We start from the raw sequence: 23,744 nt of genomic DNA on the forward strand, positions 1-23,744 counted from the left end.
AGCAAACAGAAGTGATGGCAAGGCATGGAAAAGCTAACGGAATTATATGCTATTTACCCATCACTGTCCCTCTGGTTTCCATGGAGGGAAAGGATGTAGATTTCAGGACTGGTTCCTGGGTAGCTAAAATCAAATATGAAAACAGTCTTGAAACAGTGAGTGACTGTTAGTCTTTAGATGAAGTGATCTTTGGCCTTTTGTTAGCAGAGCTGGAACATGTATATTTATTTTATACTTCTTGTATACACATTTCTAAGTCATATTTGTGATACCGTAATCTGTTCTCTGCCTTCTTTAGGTGGGTAGGGCGATATATAGCACCTAATTTTGAAGCATTCATTACAAAGCCACCTATCTACATCTGATTATTAAATTCTAGTCAATAGCAACAAGCGACAGCCACCCTCTTTCCCCATACACTCTGGTTTAGAAGTTCAAGAAAAGTCTTTTAATAAGAGGTTGCAAATACTTAACATTATTTTCATACAGCATATCTCCCTATTTGAAATTAGGCATAAAGTGATGAATCAGTGCTTCATTTCTCCTAAAAACATCATTTTATGCACATAAGTTGGAAAATCTATATGTCTGGCACAGAAAAAAGCTCCTAAATGCATTCCTTAGGCAAAGACACAGAGCAAAGTAACGGCTGAAGTTGCAAGTGCTCTTCTGTACGTAGACACAAGCTCATTACTAAACATTAAAGTTAGAAACTTCACCATTTTGCTTATAAGTAATCTGACCAAATGTGGGATGTACATTAAAGCTAGCCTACTTTTTTAAAAATCATAAGAGAATGGTTCAGAGCATAACAAAAGCATGTTCTATCAACCTAAAGCAGTGTCACAGAATATAATAATCATAGCATAATTTAGGTTGGAAAGGACACCCAATACAGTCGACATTGGAAAAACCCCTAACAAATGAACATTCACAGTACAGCTGAAAGGGATCAATTTGAAATAGCACAAAATTCCACATTTTCAGCTTTAGAAAGAAATAAGAACATTCAATTCACACAGAGAAAGATCATTAACATTAACCCAAACACACTGTGTATGTGCCTAATCTGAGTTCTATAAAAGACAAAGTGTTGACAGGCTTCCAAATACATCCTAAAATATGCAGAACAACTGTTTCAGGAGTAATTAAAAAGAACATATGGTATTTATCTGAGAATTTATTATATTAGATTTTGAGAAAACATCATTATAATTTTCTCTGTTCCACTTTACTTGAGTCAAATATAACAGGTTGCAAAGGTATTTGAACAGTTATTGTAAGGAAACAAAACGCATGCACCTTAAACCTGTCAAATCACACTTTCTCACAATAAGTAACTGTTGTAATTATAGTTTTGAAGTAAAATATCTTAGTGAAATCGCACTCCAGAAATAGAGTAATAAGTGTGACAGAAATACTGTTATATACTTATTTATTTAGAATAACTGTCCATTGCTGACTGCTGGTAGTTACACTGATTTCAGGGGATCTGTGATATAGCACTTATGCAAATCAGGACAGTTCTATTGGTGCAGCAGTAGTTATGGATGTAAATCAATAAGTATAGAATGAGCAAATTTATGTTCAGTCAAAAGTACAAATATACAATGATAATTTAGACCATCTATGTCCTTAAAAACTTCCAGATAATTTTATATGTAATATGAAATTACCAAAGAGGTAAGAAATAACAACTATAATACTTCATTATTCTCTGTGTGCCACAATTCCAGAAGACTACCATTTTCCATATTATCCCAAATGCAACAGTAAATATACCACCTTCTTCCTGTAATTATCTTAACTCCATTATTAAAAAAAAAAAAAAAAAAAAAAGAAAACTAACAATATAACCAAATTCGTAAGGACATTTCTTGTGAGAATTCTTAACAGTAGTAAAATTACTTTTTCAAGAAATGTCATTACCAAGTTTTGTTGATGCCATTTCTGGAATACCAGATGTTGTAGATCTTGAAGAAACTGGCTGTGTTTCATCAGCAGCTGAAAAGAGAATCTGAGTTTAAGAAGTTGCAGCAACATCAGAGCCACTAAAAAATTGTATAACCAAGTTGGCAGAAGCTGTGCTTCAAAAAGGAAACACTGACGCAAATAAAATCAAGAAATGAACTGAAAGTCAGCTGTGGGTTAACTGACAAACGAACAACCAAGCTGATGTTTCCTACAGCACAGATATAACACAAGTTAAATCAGATCTGGCATTTTTATGTCTCCTAAATATCCAGGACACAGAATCCTCATCCTTCAGAAGACTTTATAGATAGAAAACTCTTGAATAAGAACTAAACCTACACAAAACAGATAATAATAATATACAATAGTATGTCCCTCAGTCATTCAGTCTGGACAGACTCCTTTGTACTTACTAATGAAAAGGAACAATTGACATGAAAGTATTACACAGAAAATATAACACACGTTTTGTTTAAAGATACTGACTTCTAATCCTACTACCATCCAGTGCAGTGATGAGAAGGCAACTGAAACTATAATGTATATATTTATATATATAAAATTAACTATTACTGAATCTCTGCTTTCCAGGTAGAAAAGAGATGTTGACTTCACAACTGGCCTCTGGGAAGCTAATAGCTAAAACACAGCTAACAAAATACAGTCCTGAGATACTGAGGCAGACAGTCTTAACACATGGGGTATCAAAATACTTTCTTGAGCATAGTCAAGTCGTCCATATTTAGGCATATACACACATATACACACACTCATTTGTGTGTATCTACACATGCAAATGACCAGAATAAACTTTTACATCTCTCTGTGAAGCTACAGGAGTGTAAGAAGAGTAACAAGGTGAGGAGTGAGATATATAGCATGAAAACTTAAAAGGGTTTCAGAGATTTAAAATTGAGTATTTGGTAGTAACAAATAATAAGAAATTACTCAGTTTAGAGACACTAACCACTACCTTTATGTTGTATGAGATGATCAGAGTTTCAGCTATTTTGGCTGTGAGAAAAAGCAGCCAGGCAAGTGCTTTTATGAAGCACTTGTTAAATGGGTAGCCTTCTGAAGCTATCAGAATGATATTCCCATAGATAACATCTTCTAGCAATAACACAGAGTGGTAGTAATTATATTCGGTGACAACAAACTTTATGAATTATAGCTGAAGAATGAAGTCAGGAACAGCTCCCAAAATTATCTTTAAGTGAAGAAAAAAAACATAATAGTTTAACTAAAGGAAAAAAAGTGAGTATGTCATCATTACCCATTCATTGTTTTTTGTAACAATTATGATATCCTAAAACTTGCAGGAGCAAACATTTTCAGTTCAGCACTATTAACATCTGAGATGTATCTGCAGACTGATGCCCTTCAGTTTTGTTTTATGCAGGCTAAGGTACAACAGTTCACTCGATCTCTCATACACTGCACCTTCTAGACTTCTAATCACTTTTGCTGGTATCTTCTGAACCTCTCCAATGAGTCTGCACTGGGTTTTTGGAGCACAAAACTCAGAAAGTGGACACAGTAATCTGAAGCTTTCTAAAAGTTTAGTAGAGCAGAAGGATTTCTTCATGTACCTGGCAGACTGTTTTTCTGCTGTTACAGTTTGGTACGGTGTTTCCTTTTCTGGCAATAGTACAATGATACTGACTCATATTCTAGGCTTTTGATTCGCTATAACAAAAAGTTTCTTTCCTGAAAAATAATAGTTCTCCATCATGCACTCATACAACTGATTACTCTTGCATAGGCAAAATAATTGCTCTAGAGAAAGAGCATCCTATTCTCTACATGATAGCATGTCTTCCAGCTTGGTGCTATTTATCAATTTAACAAGCATCAATTCCATTCCATCATCTAGGTCATTAACAAAACTATTGCCTAATACTAGACCTATGACTACTCTCTAGAAAATTGAATTTAATATATCTCTCCATTTTGACAGTAAACTATTTACAACTACTATCATATCACACTCTTCTTTCAGTATTTGCATCCATATCACGCTCTCTGGTTTATGAAAATGACTTGTGAAACATTAAAAAATCTAGTAACGTTATTTCTGTGGTTTCTCCTCTATCCCAGATGACCTGCTATAACCTTCCCTAGTACAAAATTTGATTGTTGTGATTTTCTTTATGCATTCTTTCTAAAGTATTGATGTAATAAAAATTAAGAATCACTTTTAACAGAACTTATAAGGGCAATGTTGGCTGAATTTTCAAGAAACATCATTACCAATTGAGTGTACTGGCATTTAAGGAACACTAGATTTTTCAGATGTGTTTTTCAGATATTGTTGGAAATCTTGATGAAGTCCATTGTGTTTCATAAAAAGTTAAGAAGAGAATTTAAGGTTAGAATAACATGGAACCACAAATCTAAAGGGATAACACAATATTCAGCAGAAATTGTGCACTTCAAGATGATACAAAGGCAGGCAAGACAGCAGTTAACCTGCTCAGCTGTAGTACAATGCATCATTAAAAAAAGGACTGAGGTATTTTACAATATAGTTGTTACAGGATTTTAAATCTCTTTACTTTTTTACTGTAAGAAATTTCTTATGTCTAAATCTTTGGATTTAGAATTGTCATTTAACAAAACTAAACAGATTACTGGCAATATATGCCTATATATAGTTGTAGCAACTGTCTGACAAGTTATACAGAAGTGGCTGATATAAAAGGTTTAATAAAGAGCCTGCTGCATACATTTGACATTTAAGCAAGTCTCTGCCAGATGAAAAGCAATGCAAAAGAGATGGAAATATTTATGGAATCTATTCTATTTTCCCAGTACTGTGCTTGTAGTTGGCATAAAGCACAAAGCCATGGATTCTGGAGTTGATTTCTGGATATCTAATACCAAACAAGAAAAGTTTAAGACATTGAGGGAAGCTAATTCCAGAAGATGAGACATAGCATCATCTTTCCTAATGATACTTAATAAATTCATGCCACATCAAGGGATCTTATTTTCCCTCAACTGTCACAAAATCAATTTGATACAAGTAGTAATATTAAGATAGGCCATCCTTTGTGGAGCAAAATAACTTTAAAATGCATTTAAGCTTTTGTGATAGTATTTTAATGAAAACACAAATGCTAAGAAACAGATTGTATCAAATCACTAAAACTACCATTACTGTTAGAAACAGCGGTATATAAACAGTTGAAGAGCAGGAATTGGTAATATAGGTGCTCTTGATGCTAGGAACACTCAGGACTGCATAAAGTCAAAGGACAAATAATAAGAAATCTAGATAGCCTGATGTCTTACAATAAGGGGGAATGCTATGCTAGTTCTGAGAGAACATGTCAAAGACAGCAGTAAAGCCACACATGACTCATTGCTCAAAGTTTTCTAACAAATGAACAGTCAGATAATTTCAACATGCAGCCACTCACTTATTTTTATTTTCCTGAAATGACCTCAAGCCAAATAGAGTTCTCAATTTGAAAGGAAACAAAATGCAGAGGCAGGACAACCACCAGTATCATTCATGAGTACTAACACAGCTGCATCATGTTTGTATTCAGCGTGAATTTTGTCATAGACAAACGTTAAGACTTTTCAAAATTTATCTGATATGAGAAACTAAAAGAACACTGAACAAAATTTAACAATAGGAATAGGAGAGAAAAAAAAAGAACTTTACATGTATACTGTGATAAGCTAACCCCTGAAACCAAAAATTGTCTATGACCATTTTCCCAATTCAATTTTACTGCAGGGAGACATAACAACTTTCAAGGACTCTTGAGCAGTTACTGTGAGAAATGCTTCATTTTCTTTTGTTAGGATTTTAGATCACACTGCCCCTCAAATACATTGCTAATTAAGTCACATTTTCTGTGGCTACATTTACGACATTGCATTCAAGCAACACAACAACAAATGCAAACAGCTTTCCATTTAGTATGTTTCAGAATTATAAAAATAAAAATTATCAGCACTGAGCTGCAATGTATAACTTGAAAGGATCAAAAAGTGTACAGCTGTTCTGAAAGAGAAAGACTTCAAGGTCTGATACACTGCTGCTTTGTAGTGTAACTAGCTACTCATCCCTGTACACAGTAGATAACCAAACAGATTTCAAAGCAATTCAACAACCTCTTCTACTAATTCTGCACAAATAATTCGAGTACAAAAGTGTAAAGGAGTGCAAACAAGTGGCTAAACTCGGCTTGAATTCATTCTACATTATTTGAGATTTATATTCTACTTTAAACACCAAGATCAGAGAAACATATACTTACTACTCTCAAGATATTTAACAGCTTATACTGCCTAGCATTTTTGAACCTAGGCATTTAAAGACCAAATCCTTCCCAAGACTACCAATATTGTGTCTGTATGTTTGGTAAATGCTGAATACAGTCCTCTGTTTTCCATATAATTTGTGGATGGTTAACTATTCTATCAGGATGTTTCAATCAGGTCTTAAGAACCTCTCTCTTTGATACCTATTTCTTTGAACTTATCTCTTTGACATGTGTTATATAGCACTAAGTGCTTATAAGTAAGTTAATGCTCATTGTCTTTATAATATTGAAGAATGCTCTTGTAAACAATGAAAAACTAATCATAATATATTAATTTTAATACAGTACTAAATGCAGTATTGAAAACTTCATGAATGATAGCCTTATCAAGTCAAAATTTTATTCTCTGTAGTTCTCCAGTTATTCCAGAGTAAGTCCTGGTAAACTAAATAAATAAAGCTCCAAACACAAATAAAATGAACTATCAATAAGGAACAACTGCAGCAATCAAAAATAAACTACATATTGTATTCTGCAAAATAGAGTATATGGATGTGATAGCAAAGGATGATGAAAAACAGCATGAAAGAATAATGGAAAAAAAAAAGATAAGGCAAGCTTCCTAGAGACTTCAAGATAAGTGATGAAAAGAAACCCAGACTCTCCACTGCTCTACTTCTTCCAAAATTCTGCAAGACCAACAAAATAAAAAGAATGTGAACTACTCATTGCTACCCATACCAGCTCCTGATAACCTAGGTTCTTTGGAAACCAGAAGCAAAGATGTTTTCAATTCAACAGTATTTGTAGCTGATGGGGAAACATGTAAATAAACCCAAGATTCGGCCTCCTCCTTCTATTGTAATGAGAAACATGATGGAAATGGAAATAGAGAGAGCGAGCCTTTGTGAAATCACTGTAACTCCAATTAGGTTTTTACTCAGAAGCTGGGGGGAGTTTTACGCTTTGTTGTCTCAACATGCTATGATAAATAATCAAGCTACTGGATTCTAAAGCTGGTCAGCAGAAAGAGAAGGATTGATACAATAATGTAACATCTCACTTGCTTAAACTGTCACTCACAGCAACACAGCCAAGAACCTCATAGCAGTCCTCTATCTGACTATTCATAACCAGATTCTGGGCAGCATCCCACGCCTATATACCAACGCACATTTCTGCTTTAAAACAAAAAACAAATTAACAAAAAACATATATACACGGAGAGAAACAATAAATGAGTAAACAAAGTAATTGTAAAAATAATTTATTAATACCAAAATACTATATAGTCTTTCACAACATTGTTTCCTCTAGAAAATACTTCAAGAAATTACAACAGAAAACAAATAATCAACTAACAAATCTCTGTTAAAAACCACCTACTACTTAGAGACTAAACACTTTCCAAAAGATGATCACTATCCTGAAAACCCTACCTTTATCAAGCTGTACAACTGCCATTCAGCTATTGAATTCTGCCTTCCCCTTACTCACTAATAAGACACTACTCTAATACAGGCAGACCATATCAGGATCATCCAATTGAGGCTAAAACTGCTAGACACTGGAAAGTATTAAAATTAATGTAAAGTATTAAAAACAAATGAAATGCCATTGCACAGGTAGTATTATGAAGCCAGAAGAAATAAGGAACACTGAAACAATACTATTTCAATACCAAGAAATTTCACAGATAGGAAATAAAACAAGTATCATTTACCAGTCTCTGTTTCTGACATTTCTGCAGATGCAGAGGTTTGGAAAGTAGAAGTAACGTGAAAAAAATCAGGTGAAGCTGAAAAAAAAAATTGTACTGTATTATTTAAAAGACATATGAACCATCACAGTATGGATGTACAGCCACGGATCGAGTGGTTTACTACCCCAATAACAAAGAATCGTAGGAATGCAAAAACACCTCTGCTAAATATGCAGAATCTAAAAATGAAAGAGGTTTATGTGCTATTATACATAAAAATGTGTACATAGGATGCCAAATGGAAATGCCTCAAGTATCATGGAAAGAAAATCCCGTTAGGTTAGTAAAAACGTAAGATAGAAAAAGCTGAAAAATACCTAGTAAAGGGAAGTCAATAGAAAGTAGATTTAGAAGATGATAATTCTCAAAAAAAAAAAAAAAACTTAAAAAGTTACAGAAAATACAAGAATGAAAAAAAGGAGTGAAAAAAAAAATCCAGAAGAGTGAAAAAAAAATCTAGACAATAGTTGTTGGTCCATCCCTGCAGAAAATGCCTGTCGAGCAAGGGAAAGCACACAGGCTCAAACAACAGAGTCACATCACAAGCCTGGTAGGTGTAGCTGCAAGCCAAGGTGCACCAACTACTCTTGCCACTCTCCTCAGCAGACGACAGCGATGCCGAGTGACTGGGGTGGGGGGCAGCGAGGAAGGGAGGGTGCAGAAGGGGACTGATGGACGGAGAGAGCAGAAAATGGCAAAGGAAGGTTGGATGCTAGTTACCCTCCACTGTTTGCTGCACTGTTGCCAGGGAGGGAGGAGAGGTGGACTTCAGCCTTGGGCTCCGAGTAGCTAAGATCAAACACAAAAAAAACACCTTCAGGTCCTCAGGGAGCCTGCGGTCACCACAGGCACCACATCAAGACATAGCTACAAACAAGCAGACGTGGCCCTGCTTGGGGCAGGCTTTGCTGTCACAGCATCACTCCCTGGAGCTCAGCGCTGTTTTTCACCTGGCCTAGGTAGCCCCACACAGAGTAAGCCCCAAGCTGGACAAGGCCAGCAGCGGGGACAAGCCCCACAAAGCGACCTCAAAGCTTACAAACGGACCAGCTTCTAATAACGAGGCAGAAGAAACCAACCTCATCACGGATCCACTTTTTAGCATTGTCACAAGAGAGATTCAAAACATTGGAGCGGGCTCATCTCTGAACAGAAAGGCCTTGCCACAGTAACCAAAAGCAGGAAGGGAATCACAGGCTACTAACCCATCACAGTCCTTGCCGTCTCCTGTGAAGCAGTTGAGGGTGATTCCAGGCCCGGTCTCCACGTTGCTACGGTCAGACACGGAAATCATCTTGAGACAGCAGCAGACTTGCCGCCAGACTTGCAGGCGGCAACTTGCAGCACCGGTTTACAGCACCCCAGAAGTCCAGATTTAGCACCAAGACGTGCCTTTTTCTGGCAGTGGCTCATGAGCCACCGACCAAAGCAGCTATCAGCTGTCTTGCCATGCTTGCAACTAGCATGATATTCTTAGAGACTCAGGAATTAAATGGCTCTCCAGCTGCAGCAAAATGGCCAAATGGCTACTCTGCTAAAGCGTTCCTTATGTCTTGTTGAAAGACGCAAGCAGCCTTTGCAGAGAGATCACTGGAGCCAAAGGACCCCTCTTCTGGGTTTAGAATTCAAGGGGAGAGGTGGTAGGGACCTCTCTTAATTACAAGCAAGTACAAATGCTCAACTCTTCCTTCTTTCAGCATCAAGGGATAAACTGTGTATCACCCTATCAATATTTAGTCATAATGCCAACTCTCCTTACAAATCCTATCACTTTGTTACAGGGGATACTCTTTGTTATTACAATGATGATCATAAAGGATGGACTACATCAGGCCTTACTCTCGCCTAGAATCTCGCAAAACCTCAGTTCTGTGGGTCAGAAAAGCTTACATGTCTGGCACTAATAGAGCAGGAAAATTCTACAGAGAAATTCTTATAAGTAAATAACTGCAACTTTAATGTAAAATTGTAGCACAAGTTTCAGCCACTTAGACTTGTAGAGTCACTCGTCTCAGTGTACACTAAAGAACAAATCATGTCACTAATTTGACTTACTGGTACTTTATTCTTTTATTTTATTTTTGCATAGGGAAAACACACAACCCAAGACATAAAGCAGTGGGAAAATCTGTTTTTTGCGTACTCATTCTTACTGCACCTGTTTGCTAACACAGTGGGGCATGACTCTAGTTCCAAGAAAGGTGACAACATTGCTGGTGAAACTTGCCAAACCTGCACTAAGATGATGGAGCTGGTGATAATAATGAACAGTGCCTAGTAATTTATTTGGGATAGCTGCTATTCCCGGCCTTTGTAAACTGAAACCCCTCAGTTTAGGCCCCTCCTATATGCATGTTTGCTAAGCACATCCAATGAGTCACTGACAAATCAGTATTTGTGTTTTTTCCCATGGTTAAAAGCTAGCACAATACTCTTAAAAACAACAGGTAAAGCTCTTATCACCTCATGACAATTTTTTCATCCAATGTACAAGAGAAACAGATGTGACACTTAGCATCTTATCCAAATGTGTCAAATAGTAGTTAACAGGCCTAGGTATATCATTCTAGTTATACCAGAGAAATGAAGGACATAACCCTATAGGACGAGCTAGCAAATTACTATGAGCATAAGAAAAACTACTTTCATTGTATCATTCTAACATTTAATTCCAAATTTCTCAAATGTTGCACTGGTTTGAACCAGTCATTCATTCATTCTAGTTAGATTTTTGTACAGGGTAAGTCAAAATAAAATCCTATGTTTACTAAAGCATTGCTACGTCTTTTGAGAGACTGCCTTGATGTCAGGAGAACTACAGTGAAGAGAGATATTACCAGCTGAGAGTGGCAGCATCTCTGGAAAGCTAGATGGTTTGGATCTTGAAGAAAGGGGCTTCATTTCATCTAAATGTGAAAAAATAATCTTGTGTTAAAATTCTTATTTACCTCAGAGTTATTGTGGACAGCACAGGACTGATTAGACAAAAGTTGCATTAAGCTAAAAATGATTATGTCCCATGAAATGTTAGGCCGCTATGCAATTCAATGTGGAAATGATGTGATTTAATCACACATACTAAAGAGAATTTTTACTCCTTAAAAATTTAAGTGCATGTATTAACAGTTGCAGAGAGTAAAAAAACAACTTCTTGATCTAGGAGACAGTAGTGAGCCAGCCAATATAAAGTCAGGCAAATCAACCTTTTCAGCTGATTAGTATACAGAGATATATGTTAAGCTCTTCATTCCCTCCCATAGCTAACTTCTCTTAGGACTTAAAAAAACCTGAGGCAAGTCCACAGCTGGGAAACTCAGCACTATTAAAAAAAAAAAAAAAATCCACAACCAATAAACAGATACCAACTCACCCCCCCCCCCACACACACACAAAACCACCTATAAAGATCTATGACAAATACAGTTGATAATCTAGTTAATGATTACAAGGAACAGTATGAATTACCAGTATGGCGACAACTAAAGGAAGGGAAAATGTTCCAAAGACAGCAGTGAGGACAAGACAAAGAAAGAAAATGTTTAACTGAAGAAAGTCAACTTATCACTTTTACCCATTGCCGCTTCTAAGAAATGAGGTCCTGTGGTAATTACAGGCATGGATATTTCCAGTTCAGTAGTATCTCTAGCTGTAGAAAAAAATGTATATAAACCTGATAAGCAACTTCATATAAATAAATTAATGAAGAAGATTTGGAGAAATAAGTGAAATTTCACCTTGTATTGTTTTGTGGTTGTCCTTAGGATAGGAAATGATTTTACAAATTATATATTTTTTTTCTGAACATTTTAAATATCCTCACTTACTACTTGGCTGAAGATGTTACCTTCCTTTCCCACACGTGAAAGATTTTATAAAGGGATTGAAAATTGAAAATTGATGTATATAATTGCACATATAATTGCACATATATTTGCCTTAAATGGCACCTGAAAAAAGAGACCCACGACTTACACTTCATATTTGCATGAAGATAACAATTCTTTATAAAGTCTAGGAGAAGGACAGCAAATTCAGGACATGAACGCCTCTCTGTATCACTTCATTAAGTCACTTAGCTCTATGTAGCTTTTCAGTTTCAGCCAGTTCTTGTTCACATCAGATTTGGTCCCAGTTATCCAACCTAATAGAATGGACTAACTTGATTTTAAGTCATTGCCTAGGAGTAGGATTGTTTATATTATGGTTCAGCAAAACTGAAATCCTGAAAACTGTGTTGGGCTGCCAAGGGCCAATAGGTTCTACAGCAGAGAACTTAAACTACAGCTTTATTACTCAACATAAAGTTCTGTCCAATGAATTGCTTCCTTTCTTCATCGCCTCCTCCTCCCCTTTCCCCAGTGCCCTAATCTCTCATGCACATACTTGTTCGTGTTCAAGGAATGCCTAAGAAAACTAAGCATCCTCACATGCCAAAAGTCTCAGAAGAAACAGCAACCTATGTAGCAACAGCAACATCTGTAGTCCACAGTAAAGCTTCGCTAGAAAGGTCTGGACAGACATATGTTTATTTTCTGTTTTTAAGCCAATGTATGGAGGAAAAAAAAAACAAACAGGAAGGTGCGTAGGCATACTGAACAATTCCTTTAAACAACGGGAGTGAGAGAGATGAGGGAGAGACAAAAGGGAGGAAGGGAGAAAGGAGAAAAGGAGGATAAAACCTCACCATCAAAAAGTACCATATCCTACTTGACTGCAATTCTTCCAACAGTCTTTTGCCCCACAAAACTTTACTCTTTTTTGATGCATTCACTTGCTTAATACTGACCTATTATTATTCTCTACACTAGCTGCAATTTTGCTTTGAACCTATGTTATGCCTGACCCCAGGAATTAAAAGGACGCCATTATAGAACTTTATAGAACATTATAGAACTATCATACAGAGTAACCCACATGTAGACTGTAAGGAAAAAATAACTCAAATCATCAATATGGAAACAGTAGTAAACTTTTCAGCATCAAAAAAACAAAACAAAAAAAATTCCACACTTCTGAAATAACAGTGCTAGAATTTACCAGTGTCTGATATTTCTGGAGTTGTAAAAGTTTGAGGAGTAGAAGTAACATGAAGAAAGTCATGTGAAGCTGGAAAATAAAAACAAAAAACATGCTATATTATTTTGAAATGACAAAAACCATCATGCAACAGCATCACTTTCTTCTAACGAGCTGATGAGCTGAAGAAACTTCTAGCTAGTGTTTAATGCATTGCATCCTGCAAAAAAGGAGACTAAAATGTACAGGAACTAAGTAGGTGTGACAATTTTTTTTTCCCCAAAAAACATGCATTAACACAAAGACACGTAATGCAACTGATAAACTGAAAGCCGCAACTGTTAGAAGAATCATAAAAAAAAAAAAAAAAAAAGAAAAAAAGAAAAAAAGAAAAAAGAAAAAAAAGAGGAAAAAGAAAAAGTGGAAGGATGAAGCAGCTCGAAGAAGGAGGAGAACAATTCAGAAACAAAAATTAGTAGACTAGGACTATCTGGAATTTTATCTAGAATCCAAGGATCATGCACTAGAGTATCTTGGTGGTGAAATTTGAGAAAGAATGACAAAGCAGGAACTGTACTAAATGAAACATATAAACTATCTTTTGTAGGATGTGTGAATGGCTCACATTTCCAATCAATCTTGCCTTTAATAATGGATTTCCTTCAAAAATGAATTTCCTTTAAAAAACAAGAGCATTGAGCGTTACATTATCAGCATGCTAATGAAATGAAATCTTTCCAACTGGTGCTCATCTTAAATATTTTTTTGGATAACTGTCAGTGGCCCCAGCTTATATATCCAGCTCTTACATGAAAGCTTCCCCATCCATAAATACAAGTAACAATATTAGAGACGTTTTCTACAGACGAACCAGTCCACATCTGAATCTTCAGTGGCATATTTTACAGTACCAGTTTTCAATTTTGTTTAGAAATAAGTATGTCTATATAAAAAGACTAAAGGAAGGCTATATTTTCAAAAGGTGTTGGAATATCAGCATTTTCCATTTATCTCTTAAGTATCTGAGCACTTCAGTTGATCAGGATGTTCCACTTACAAAACTTCAGTGTGGACAGGGATATTTAAATTTAAATTTACTGTAAGTCAGATACATTTTTTAAAGCTAAGAATTACATGCTGTAGTCAAATCTATTATGGAAAAAAATCCCCCACTAGTGCAATATGTCATATAAAATGTCATAAAGAAACATGTTATTTGATACAGTACTTCGATATCTGCAGTTATTATTCATTTATGTCAAGCTGAACAAATCATTTAAAGAAAGTCACTATGTCTCTTCTGAAAATTCCCAACTGTTAAAAGAGTTAATCTCACAAGAAATCATTACCAGATTTGGTTGGTTGCACTTCTGTGGTGCCAGATGTTTTGGATCTTGAAGAAATAGGCTGTGTTTCATCAAAAGCTGAAAAAAGAATCTGATCTTAAAATGCTGAGAGACTTGTAACTGAATGGATTAGCACCAAACAGCTTATTGAAGGCTGTGCAATTCAAGATGATGCTAAAGTAAAGCTAAGCAAGATGGCAGATGGCCTGAAAGTCAGCTTGGAGACAACTGTGTCATGACAGCAGAGATGATGGCTTGTGATACAGCCTACTGGCCTTGAAATTTAAGACCTGCATGCCTGAAAGAATTCTTATCAGCAAGGAACAAGGAATTACACCTTATTAAGTTTTCTAGGATATGAAATGCGAGAACAAAATACAAGAACAAATGAGCTAATGATGAGATATGACAACACTGTCTTTTAGCAGTCAGTTTCTAAGCCAGTAACAAAAATATTTTTCAGATGATCACACAGACACAAAATGGTTGAACAAGCAGCTCTGTGCAAGTGTGGGTAGCCAAGATTTTTAAGTAGATCTTTAAATTATCTTTTGCAAATCTAAGTGATACTAAAATAATGTAAACAATCTGCTGATTACCCATCTCCATGTCTCTGGTTTCCACGGGAGGGAGAGAGATGGATTTCAAGGCTGGACTCTGAGTAGCTAAGAGCAAACATGAAAAAAATCTTAAGGTATCAAGGCAGACAATCTCCATGTAAGTGATATGAAATTTAGTTTTAACTGCAAATAGCAAGCTTTCATTTTGATTTGAAATTTTCTTCTTTCAATCAAGTTTTACTCTATTCAAACCATGGCATACATTATCTAATCAGGTTTGATCCATACAACTTAAGCCGTTTTTCTCCACAGCAAAGCAGCTATAACCCCAAAACAAATACATTCAATCTTCACAGCACTTGTAACTCTATAAAAAACTATTACTATTACATTATGTGTAATTGTTTTAAAGGAAGGTAAAATGGGAAAAGGTGAAGTCACTGAAATAATCATGGAAGTGAATAAAAAGCATCTTTTGTTTGTTATTATAACGAAGACCTTTGATTTCAAAGTATGGATAACCTGAAGTATGCTTTAGTGAAAATCAGAACTCAAGATGGAATGGGTATTGTCACCTCAAGCCAACATGAACAAATTTCCACCCAGGGCAGGATCTGCACTGGCATTCTAATTCTAATAAACAGATACTATTAAAATTCAACTGTGTGTACAGACATGTACCATTCTTTCCAGTAAATGTATATGCAGTTATCACTTATGCCTATTTAGGTTATAATAAATTTAAAGGAGAAAATTTATTTCATATATGTTTCTAACAGCTTTTTAATACCACATGATTTTTTGAAAAGCAGTAATACCAGAATTTTAAAACTGAATTTCTCTGAATGACTAAGAGAAAAATATTCAAACAGTTAGGAGCAGGGTTCATTTTTAAAGTACACAACATAAATACCAGCTAAAAAGTAAGCAGGCTTCTGTTCCTTATGTTGACTCTGTTTTCCCATCTAACTTTAATTAGACTTACTGCATTAACAAATATGATTCCAGGTTGTTATCCTGATTTCAACAGAGAAGAAAATAATACAAGCAAAAGCCATATGAGTCACAGTATTTGGCAACAAGAGCTTTCATTAATTCCACTTACACACAGTAAGAACTATGAGAGATTTCCCAAAGGCATCAGAACACTCTGTAGCCATGTTAACAAAACTATCTTTTCAAAAAGCTTTGAACACAAAGTACGTTGACCACCCAGAAGTTCGTAAATTAAAGGAGATGTCTCCCTCTGGTATAATCTAGATACAAAAATAAGTAAGAAAAAGAAATTCTGGGGAACTACAGCAGAATACAGGTCAGAGACAAATTTCAGAAACTGAATTTGGCTTTCTCGGATGATTTTAGGAGCTATGTAATACCTTCTAGCTATGATTAATCTAAAGATTCTTATCACAGACACAAATTTTAAAAAGCTGTAACAAAACAGGTCTCAGAAGATATTTGCCAGTAAGAATACTACAGATACTATACTGAGGAGGTATGTTATACTATCATGACTGTTACAAATATTGGTTATTTGGTTATAATAAGCATTTTCCCATGTATTTCACCAGAGAAAGAACGGGTTCGCAAATCAAACACTTAAGAATCACAAGAATGACGTTTGGAAGTTGTAGTATTCTAAACTAAGAACTCTGGCATTTTAATTATATAGACAGGTCTATATAATGCAAATAGCAAATTATAATACAAAGCATGCAGAGGTATAGTGCAGAGAAATTACCTATGTATAAGCCCCCCTCTCACGGAATTTCCCTGACTTTCATGGAAACACAGATGGTCTAGCTCACCTGAGAGCAGGGCCCAGCCTCACATAATTAAATCCCACTTTTCACTAAGTGGAACTATTTAGCAGGTACAGAAAAGAATCAGAACAAATCCACCATGAAATAGTTGAATGAAACATGTATTTTACCACAGCTATTGTTATATCTATATACACACACTTTTTTTTTTTTTTTTTTTTTTTTTTTACCACTGACATAAAGTTAGGATGTAATTTTTATAACCCAGCAGGAAACAAAGATATTTCCTGTCCCTAATGGTTTTCAGGTTTTCAGCTACATTTCTATCAAATATGTTCTTAAAGCATTGAATGTCTTCCTCCCTCCAATACTGCCTCTGACTATTTAACCAATGGTCTTACTACAGTGGAAACAAAGAGATATCCCCATCCCCTCAAGCATATCTGAACAAGAGCTGTCAAAGATTAAAACAAATTATGAACAAACTATGTAGGTCACTCTTAGCTTCCACTTGGTTAAACTATACACTTCAAGAAGTAACAGTTGTTCCTGGAATGATTTCAAAATTCAGCGAATTGTATTAAATAAATATATGCGGTCTAAATAAAACAGCACTATTACATGGTAATTTCTTGACTAAAATTTACTGAAATATAAACCCATATTGATTCAAAGTCATTCAGAAGTTAACTATACCTACCTCTAGCTAAGTGGCAAAAGAAAGTCACAATTCATAAAGGCATAGGTAGAAATGACTTTGGAAGGGGGAGTGGTGGAATACTTTCTTAAATATCAGGTAATTCTAAAGCGTCCTGAAGTTAATCATCAGACAACTCACGAATCCAGAATTAAACAAATATTTCTGAATACTTAAACCACAGCAGCATATACCAGTTACGGCCTTATCTTAACCAAATATTTAGCAAACTGCTTGAAAATCCACAGAATTAATCACGAATGGTACAGGACCTCAGCTGTGAAACACACCCAATCTCAGAAGCAGATAGGGGTACCTCCAAGAAAATTACAAAACAAAGAGTGCAGGTTTTAGCTAAGTGTAAGTTGCCATCACCATTCCGTAGCTGAAGGGTAGCCCGTGTATCCTCACTAGCTATTTTTTTCAAATGAAGCATTGTGTCATTATAATGTAACAAAACCAAACTTGAAATGAAAGGAAAAACTTATAAATTTTGTGAAAAAGACACTAAGGGCTGTCTACTATTTACACACAGAACTATATTATTGCAGTTGAAGTGTTACGACTTACCAGCCACAAAACTAACAAAAGAATTAAATAATATTTCACTGAAGTTCACTCAGATTTACAAAGTTATTACCAAGTTCTGTCAGTGGACTTTTTGGAGCATCAGATATTCTGGATCCAGGAGGAAGTGGCTGTATTTCATTAGAAGCTATGATAAAAGAAATAATCAAGGCTTTATTTGATGAAGTACGTTACAAGACACAGCATGGAACTATATTTTGGCTTAAACCATTCACCACTGAAACCAACAATATTAAAAAAAAAAAAAGAAGGAAAAAGAAAAAGTTCTAAGATAGCAAAGGCCTATACATTTCTCATTTAAAACAATGTGTGGAATATAAATCAAATCTCCATTTTCTCTAATCACAATATCAGAGCCCATCAAGCAGAGAAAATTGGTAGTGAACATCCATCAACAACTATGTCCACCTAGCCTGGCGTTAAACTGAGATCCATCTTGATTAGATTAAATTTCGTATTTTCATTTTAAAATGGATGGCACAAAACCAGGAAGGTGGACCTTGATTAAAAAACAAACAAACAAACAAACAAAAACAAACAAACAAAAAACTAAAAATGATCGAAATGTACTGGGAAAAAGTCATTATTACCCACCCAATATTCCCCAGGGGTTTTGAAGAGGGATAGATGTTTTAGCTTTAGTAAACTCTGGAAACCTGCTTGCAACTGTAAGTGAAAACAAGACAAAAGAGAGAGTATGACAATGACATGAATTAACAGGAATATTTAAAAATATTTTTATGAAAAAGCATTGCGTCCTCTTCATGTAGTATATCTGCATTTTCATGCTGACAAATGCTCACAAACTTTTTCTTTATCATACATCATTCCATATTTATGTCATCTAGACTTAAGAAAATGTAACTAAAATTTAAAAAATACAGGTTCACATTCATAATTTTGCATGATTTTGAGGTTACACTATAGGCAACTAAATCAACACTGGAGAATTCTGAATGCAAGTATAATGTGGATACCACTTCAAATTAAAAGTGAATAATGTTAATAAAACTTCTTATGAAGATAACAAATCTTCCATTATAAGACAGCTTTATGAAAAAAATCACTAGAGCCCCCCTTTTTTTTTCCTCCAGGACAAATACAGAGATCACAACCCATACAATATCGTAGTTTGCTTTTACATCACTGCTGTCGCTACCTAAATGAAATTGTCATCAAAAAAAAGAAAAAGACACTCATTATTTCAATTCAGTCCCCAAGGTTCCTATTATGGATATTATCAGTCATTCGGATCACCTAGAAAAGACAGTGTGTTACTTAAAAAAAAAAAAAAAAAAAAAAAAAAAGATTGAATCACCCAATCTGAGAGGAATAATCACACATGTCAATGGCCGCAGCACTGTGTATATGTTCATATATACAAATAAGTTGCTGGAAACTCAATGGGAACCAGTAAATTGTAAGTAGGGTTTCCTCTGGAGCAGCTCACCACTAAGGTGATGGAGCAAATAGAAAATTCTGCTGAAGGGGAAAAAAGCATTTTAGTTTATAGAGAAAGTAAAAAGCAGCAAAACTAGTTACCGAGTATGCTTTGAGTTTGCGCCAATTCAGGTTTAGGTGTTGATTTAAATTCCTCGGGTCCATTGTTTTTCTCAGTTTCAGCTAGAAAAAAGAACCTTAATTTAATTTTTAATCCCTCTAAGCTTTTGCTTAACCACTGCCCACAGCCCACTGTTTAACACCATTTTATGCCATCTGCAGTAATTTGACCCCATTATCATTAATTTGATTGCTCATTTTGGTTTCAGTTGTGAAGTTCATATGATAGTCTGCATTTATTCTGTTGCAGTTTTACATAGGCAATAGGAAAATATAAATCACAAAGAGCAATACCAAGATCAACAGCTCAAATTGCTTCTGTGTTACGAAATGTCTTGTTACGAAAAAAATCCATAATTTCACAAAGTGTACATACAAATATTTTCCCTGGATTCAGTTCTTTCCTTCTTTTTTTTTAATCTTTCTAATGCAAAAATTAGTAGGAAAGGAATAAAAGATTTACCTAGAACACATTATCTCTTCCCTTAGCTCTAGTAATAATATTAAAAGACAATACAACACACTTTTTGATTTTATTCTTTCTTCTATTTCTAAATCAGAGTACAGCATGGGCAGTTTATTAAACAATCATTCAGCATACCTAAGCTGAATTGCTAGCTGTATTTTAATAACCTAGAGCATAAATATACTCTTTCAATTATACATACCATTTAATTTCTACGGCATATAAGTCAAAATCAGTTTTGTTTTATTTCTTTTTCCTTCCATTTTGTCAGAGCCCCCATAGAGGTTCATCAATCATAAAGAAGAAGCAGCAGTATTGATACGAAAGAGAGGATGATAAGGCCTCAGCCTTGAATGTGTTAAGAGCATTAATTCCTTCCACACCTTTATTAAGCAAATGGTTTATAAGCTTATTATTTCATTTCTTGAAGATAAGGTGCTGTTTTCCAATACTAAACACCAACACAGTTGCTACTAGGGTTACAAACGTTATAATATTTTCTGGTTTGGAGCTTTTTTCAGTGCCACAAAAGCTGAAATCACCATATATGTTGCATTATTAGGACCCAATTCAACTTCTACTTAAGTCAACGACAGTGTTGCTACTCGCATCAATAGACAAGAGATTTAGTTCTATAGAGAATTTACAGCAACTTATATCTCTATGAAATTTGTGGGAGAAAATTAATCCATAAGAGATCTAGAAAGATGACAAAGAATGAACCTGTCCTCCTCAAAAGTACTTCAAAACTTCAAAAGCTACCATTTCTTATTGCTGAAATATAACCATGGGGAGGGAGGAGCAGTAGCAAATATAAACATATAGAACTCATTAAGGTCAGCTGGTTTACTTTTCATATGAAGCATGTATCCTGGCAGTTAAGTTAGCTGAATAATTTGAAGAAAAAGCATGCCTACAATTGGGATATACCAGGTTCTGTAGGTCTTGCATAGAATGTTGTAAAAGACAAAGTAAAGAAACAGCAGACATTTTGGCCAAAAGGGATACAGAAAGCAAAAAGTTTAGGCCTTAGAAGCCAAATTACAGGAAAAGAGTAAGCTACCCAGAGATGCTGCTGACTTTTCCAGGGCAGCTAAATCCGCTGGTTCAAAGGTAGCTCCTGAGTAAATGGTTAACATAACCAAGCAAGGTAAGGTAGTTTACTGTCACAGCATGGAATACAGAAAGAATGTGTCTGGGCTATATTTATTTTTCCTCTAATTTCTCTTGACAGTGAATTCTCTCATTCATGCTCCTGTCTTCCTCCTCCACTGGAATTTGCATATTCTGATAGAAAGTAATCTCATTCCTTCTCAGTCCCACATGAGCACAAGGTGAAGCCTTCCAAAGGCAAACAGAGGCCAGAAAGCAGGACAAGAAGAGAGCTTAGGAAGCATGGCAACAAAGGATTTATTCTTATTGAACATTACACCTAGTTTGGATTCACAGATACAGGTGGTACTTTTCATTTCAAGGCTGTCTACTTCACAAATCTACTACTGATAAATTCTGGCACAATCCTTTACATAAAGAAATAACCTGCTCTTAAAAAAAATTTCCATGTCCTAGACAAATGAACTCATATTTTTAACTGTTGGCCAGCTCCAATTTCCCTGTAAAAGGCTTACACTTGAGTCAACTGAGAGAAAAATGTAGTAATAGTTTGAAGAATGTCAGATAGCATTTAAAAGAATGAAAAAAAGGCCATTACAAATTTATGCTGTTGTGTTAAGAGTAAATTATTATTACATGGAAAATACTATACCAAGCCTGGCAAAAGTGAAGCATGAAAAAGCTCACTAAGTAGTCATTTCAAAGGAAATTTATGCCAAGAGAGGGAAGGACTGAAAATAAAGAAATGGTAGGATGCCTTGCTGACAAATACACACACACACAAAAAAGTCATTGAACTACATAACATTGCAAAATTCACCCTTCAGCCAAGAACCAGTGGAAGATAAGAGCAGCCCAGCTCATAGAGCCTTTCAGATAGCTCCACTTGCTAAAGCATGTGAAGGTCCCTTCTCCTCTCCTTCTAGCATTACTGATGGGAATTCCAGATTACACATGAACTTCTGCTACAGCATGCAGCTCCACCGAAAGGAGCTCTCTACCGCCACTCTTGCCACTAGTCTTTTAACATTTCAGAACAAACAATTAGTGCCTTATCCTAAAAGAATCAAGATGATTTCCAAATAGATAAAGCTGAGTGAAACAGACCCTACTGCTAATTTAAATTAATTGTGCTTCAATATTGCCCCATTTCTCAAACACAACCTCTGCAAAAGATCTGTGCTCTTTGTCAATTCTCTCTATGCCAATTATTATCATATCTAATGAGACACTATCCAACCTCATAAAAACATAATTCTGTGCTATGTCTAGCGATGCTGAGGTTTATTGGTTAGAATTACTGCATAATAGGTACATATACTTGATTATAGAATGCAAGGGGGAAAAAAAGGAAAGAATCAGAAAGTTTTCAAAGGTGAAAGACTGATTTGAGAGAGAAAGGAAGTAGAACGAAGGGCTGATTCCCTTCTCCCATGGTGATATGTAACTTCTGGTGTCAAGAGTTCACATCGTTTACCTGATTGACCAGTAAATTCCAGCACAAGGAATGATGTCCTTGGATGAGATGAATGCAAGCCTGGGACTAGATTTTCCAGGGCAAATGAATATTTAAGCTTTACATTCAATTATCACTTTCACATTTCTGTAAAATATACTTACAGATTGTTCTTTCTGCAATTACTTAGACTAGTTAAATTATTTAGTAAGACATCTGTGGAATAAAAGTTCACAAGAGACCTCAGAAACTGTTAAAACAAAAAAACTGAAGAAAGTAATATCCACCCTCCCTCTTCCTTTGTGAAGTATCCACATGTTTCAAAATAAAGTTGTTTATTAAGCATATGCTTAAGATATAAAGTTACAGTCCACTTTGATAACAGGTTCTGTAGAGTATCTTGGTTTTCCTTTTAATATTTAGGATAAACAAAAGAGACTTTGCAGGTGGGGGGAGTCGCAGGTAAAAATAAAATTTGGCAAAGTCAATTATCTCTAGGGTGGAAAATAAAAATGTGAAAATCAACTCTGACTAAAAAGCAATGGATTTTTTAATCCAAAAGATGGCTGGCGACATTACATATTTTTGCTGCATCACTTCATCCTGCATCTCTTGCACTCCCTACATATTCTCTGGGAGTGTAAAAGTCTGGTAAATTGTGCAAAGTTAAATTTCTGGGATAATCTGAGCTGTAGTTAATCCAGTGAATTTATCACTTGTAATATTCAATGCATTTTATAGAAAGTATGTGATGAAGAGCACAAAACAAATTCATTTTTTATTTAATAAAAATCATCAAATAAAAAAATGAAATGGAATCCCATATTAGTATAAATGTAGAACAAAAGAATTTTTTTTAATGAAATACTAAAGACTGAGCTGGTCTGATAATGTAAAGTAGGATAATTTTGATATATTTATGGAACAAAATAAATGCTGTCATATTTAAGGACTGAATCAGGGTGAATAATGTAATGTCAAAGGAATAATGTGCTTTACCATTTCAGCCAGCCAGAAAATACATTATAGATGGAAAAGAGTAATAGCAGAAAGATCACACAATACAACTAAACTAAAACAAAACAAACTCTCCTGTACTGTCTTCTCAAATTCCTTCTCATTTTAGTATTAAGTCTTGCCACCTTTCAAGCCTCCTCTTC

At 35.2% G+C, this 23,744-nt stretch overlaps 1 protein-coding gene across 32 annotated transcripts in view; it reads right to left on the minus strand.

The window, feature by feature from the left end:
- Positions 1-23,744, minus strand: part of ABI3BP (ABI family member 3 binding protein) — a 173,832-nt gene that overhangs the window by 87,812 nt on the left and 62,276 nt on the right. For 26 of the 32 annotated variants that reach the window (XM_062596154.1, XM_062596389.1, XM_062596128.1 and 23 more), the window contains 13 exons: positions 19,532-19,612; positions 18,584-18,655; positions 18,042-18,116; positions 14,981-15,046; positions 14,385-14,459; positions 13,057-13,125; positions 11,591-11,665; positions 10,857-10,925; positions 9,225-9,290; positions 8,740-8,808; positions 7,981-8,055; positions 1,930-2,004; positions 58-123 (listed from right to left, as the gene is read on the minus strand). In XM_062596154.1, the coding sequence (XP_062452138.1) occupies positions 58-123; positions 1,930-2,004; positions 7,981-8,055; positions 8,740-8,808; positions 9,225-9,290; positions 10,857-10,925; positions 11,591-11,665; positions 13,057-13,125; positions 14,385-14,459; positions 14,981-15,046; positions 18,042-18,116; positions 18,584-18,655; positions 19,532-19,612 (933 nt within the window). The remainder of the gene's footprint in view (positions 1-57; positions 124-1,929; positions 2,005-7,980; positions 8,056-8,739; positions 8,809-9,224; positions 9,291-10,856; positions 10,926-11,590; positions 11,666-13,056; positions 13,126-14,384; positions 14,460-14,980; positions 15,047-18,041; positions 18,117-18,583; positions 18,656-19,531; positions 19,613-23,744) is intronic. The other 6 variants (XM_062596364.1, XM_062596355.1, XM_062596178.1 and 3 more) reach the window with 5 other exon arrangements.

The sequence above is a fragment of the Rhea pennata genome, chromosome 1, assembly GCF_028389875.1.
Source record: "Rhea pennata isolate bPtePen1 chromosome 1, bPtePen1.pri, whole genome shotgun sequence".
NCBI lineage: Eukaryota > Metazoa > Chordata > Aves > Rheiformes > Rheidae > Rhea > Rhea pennata.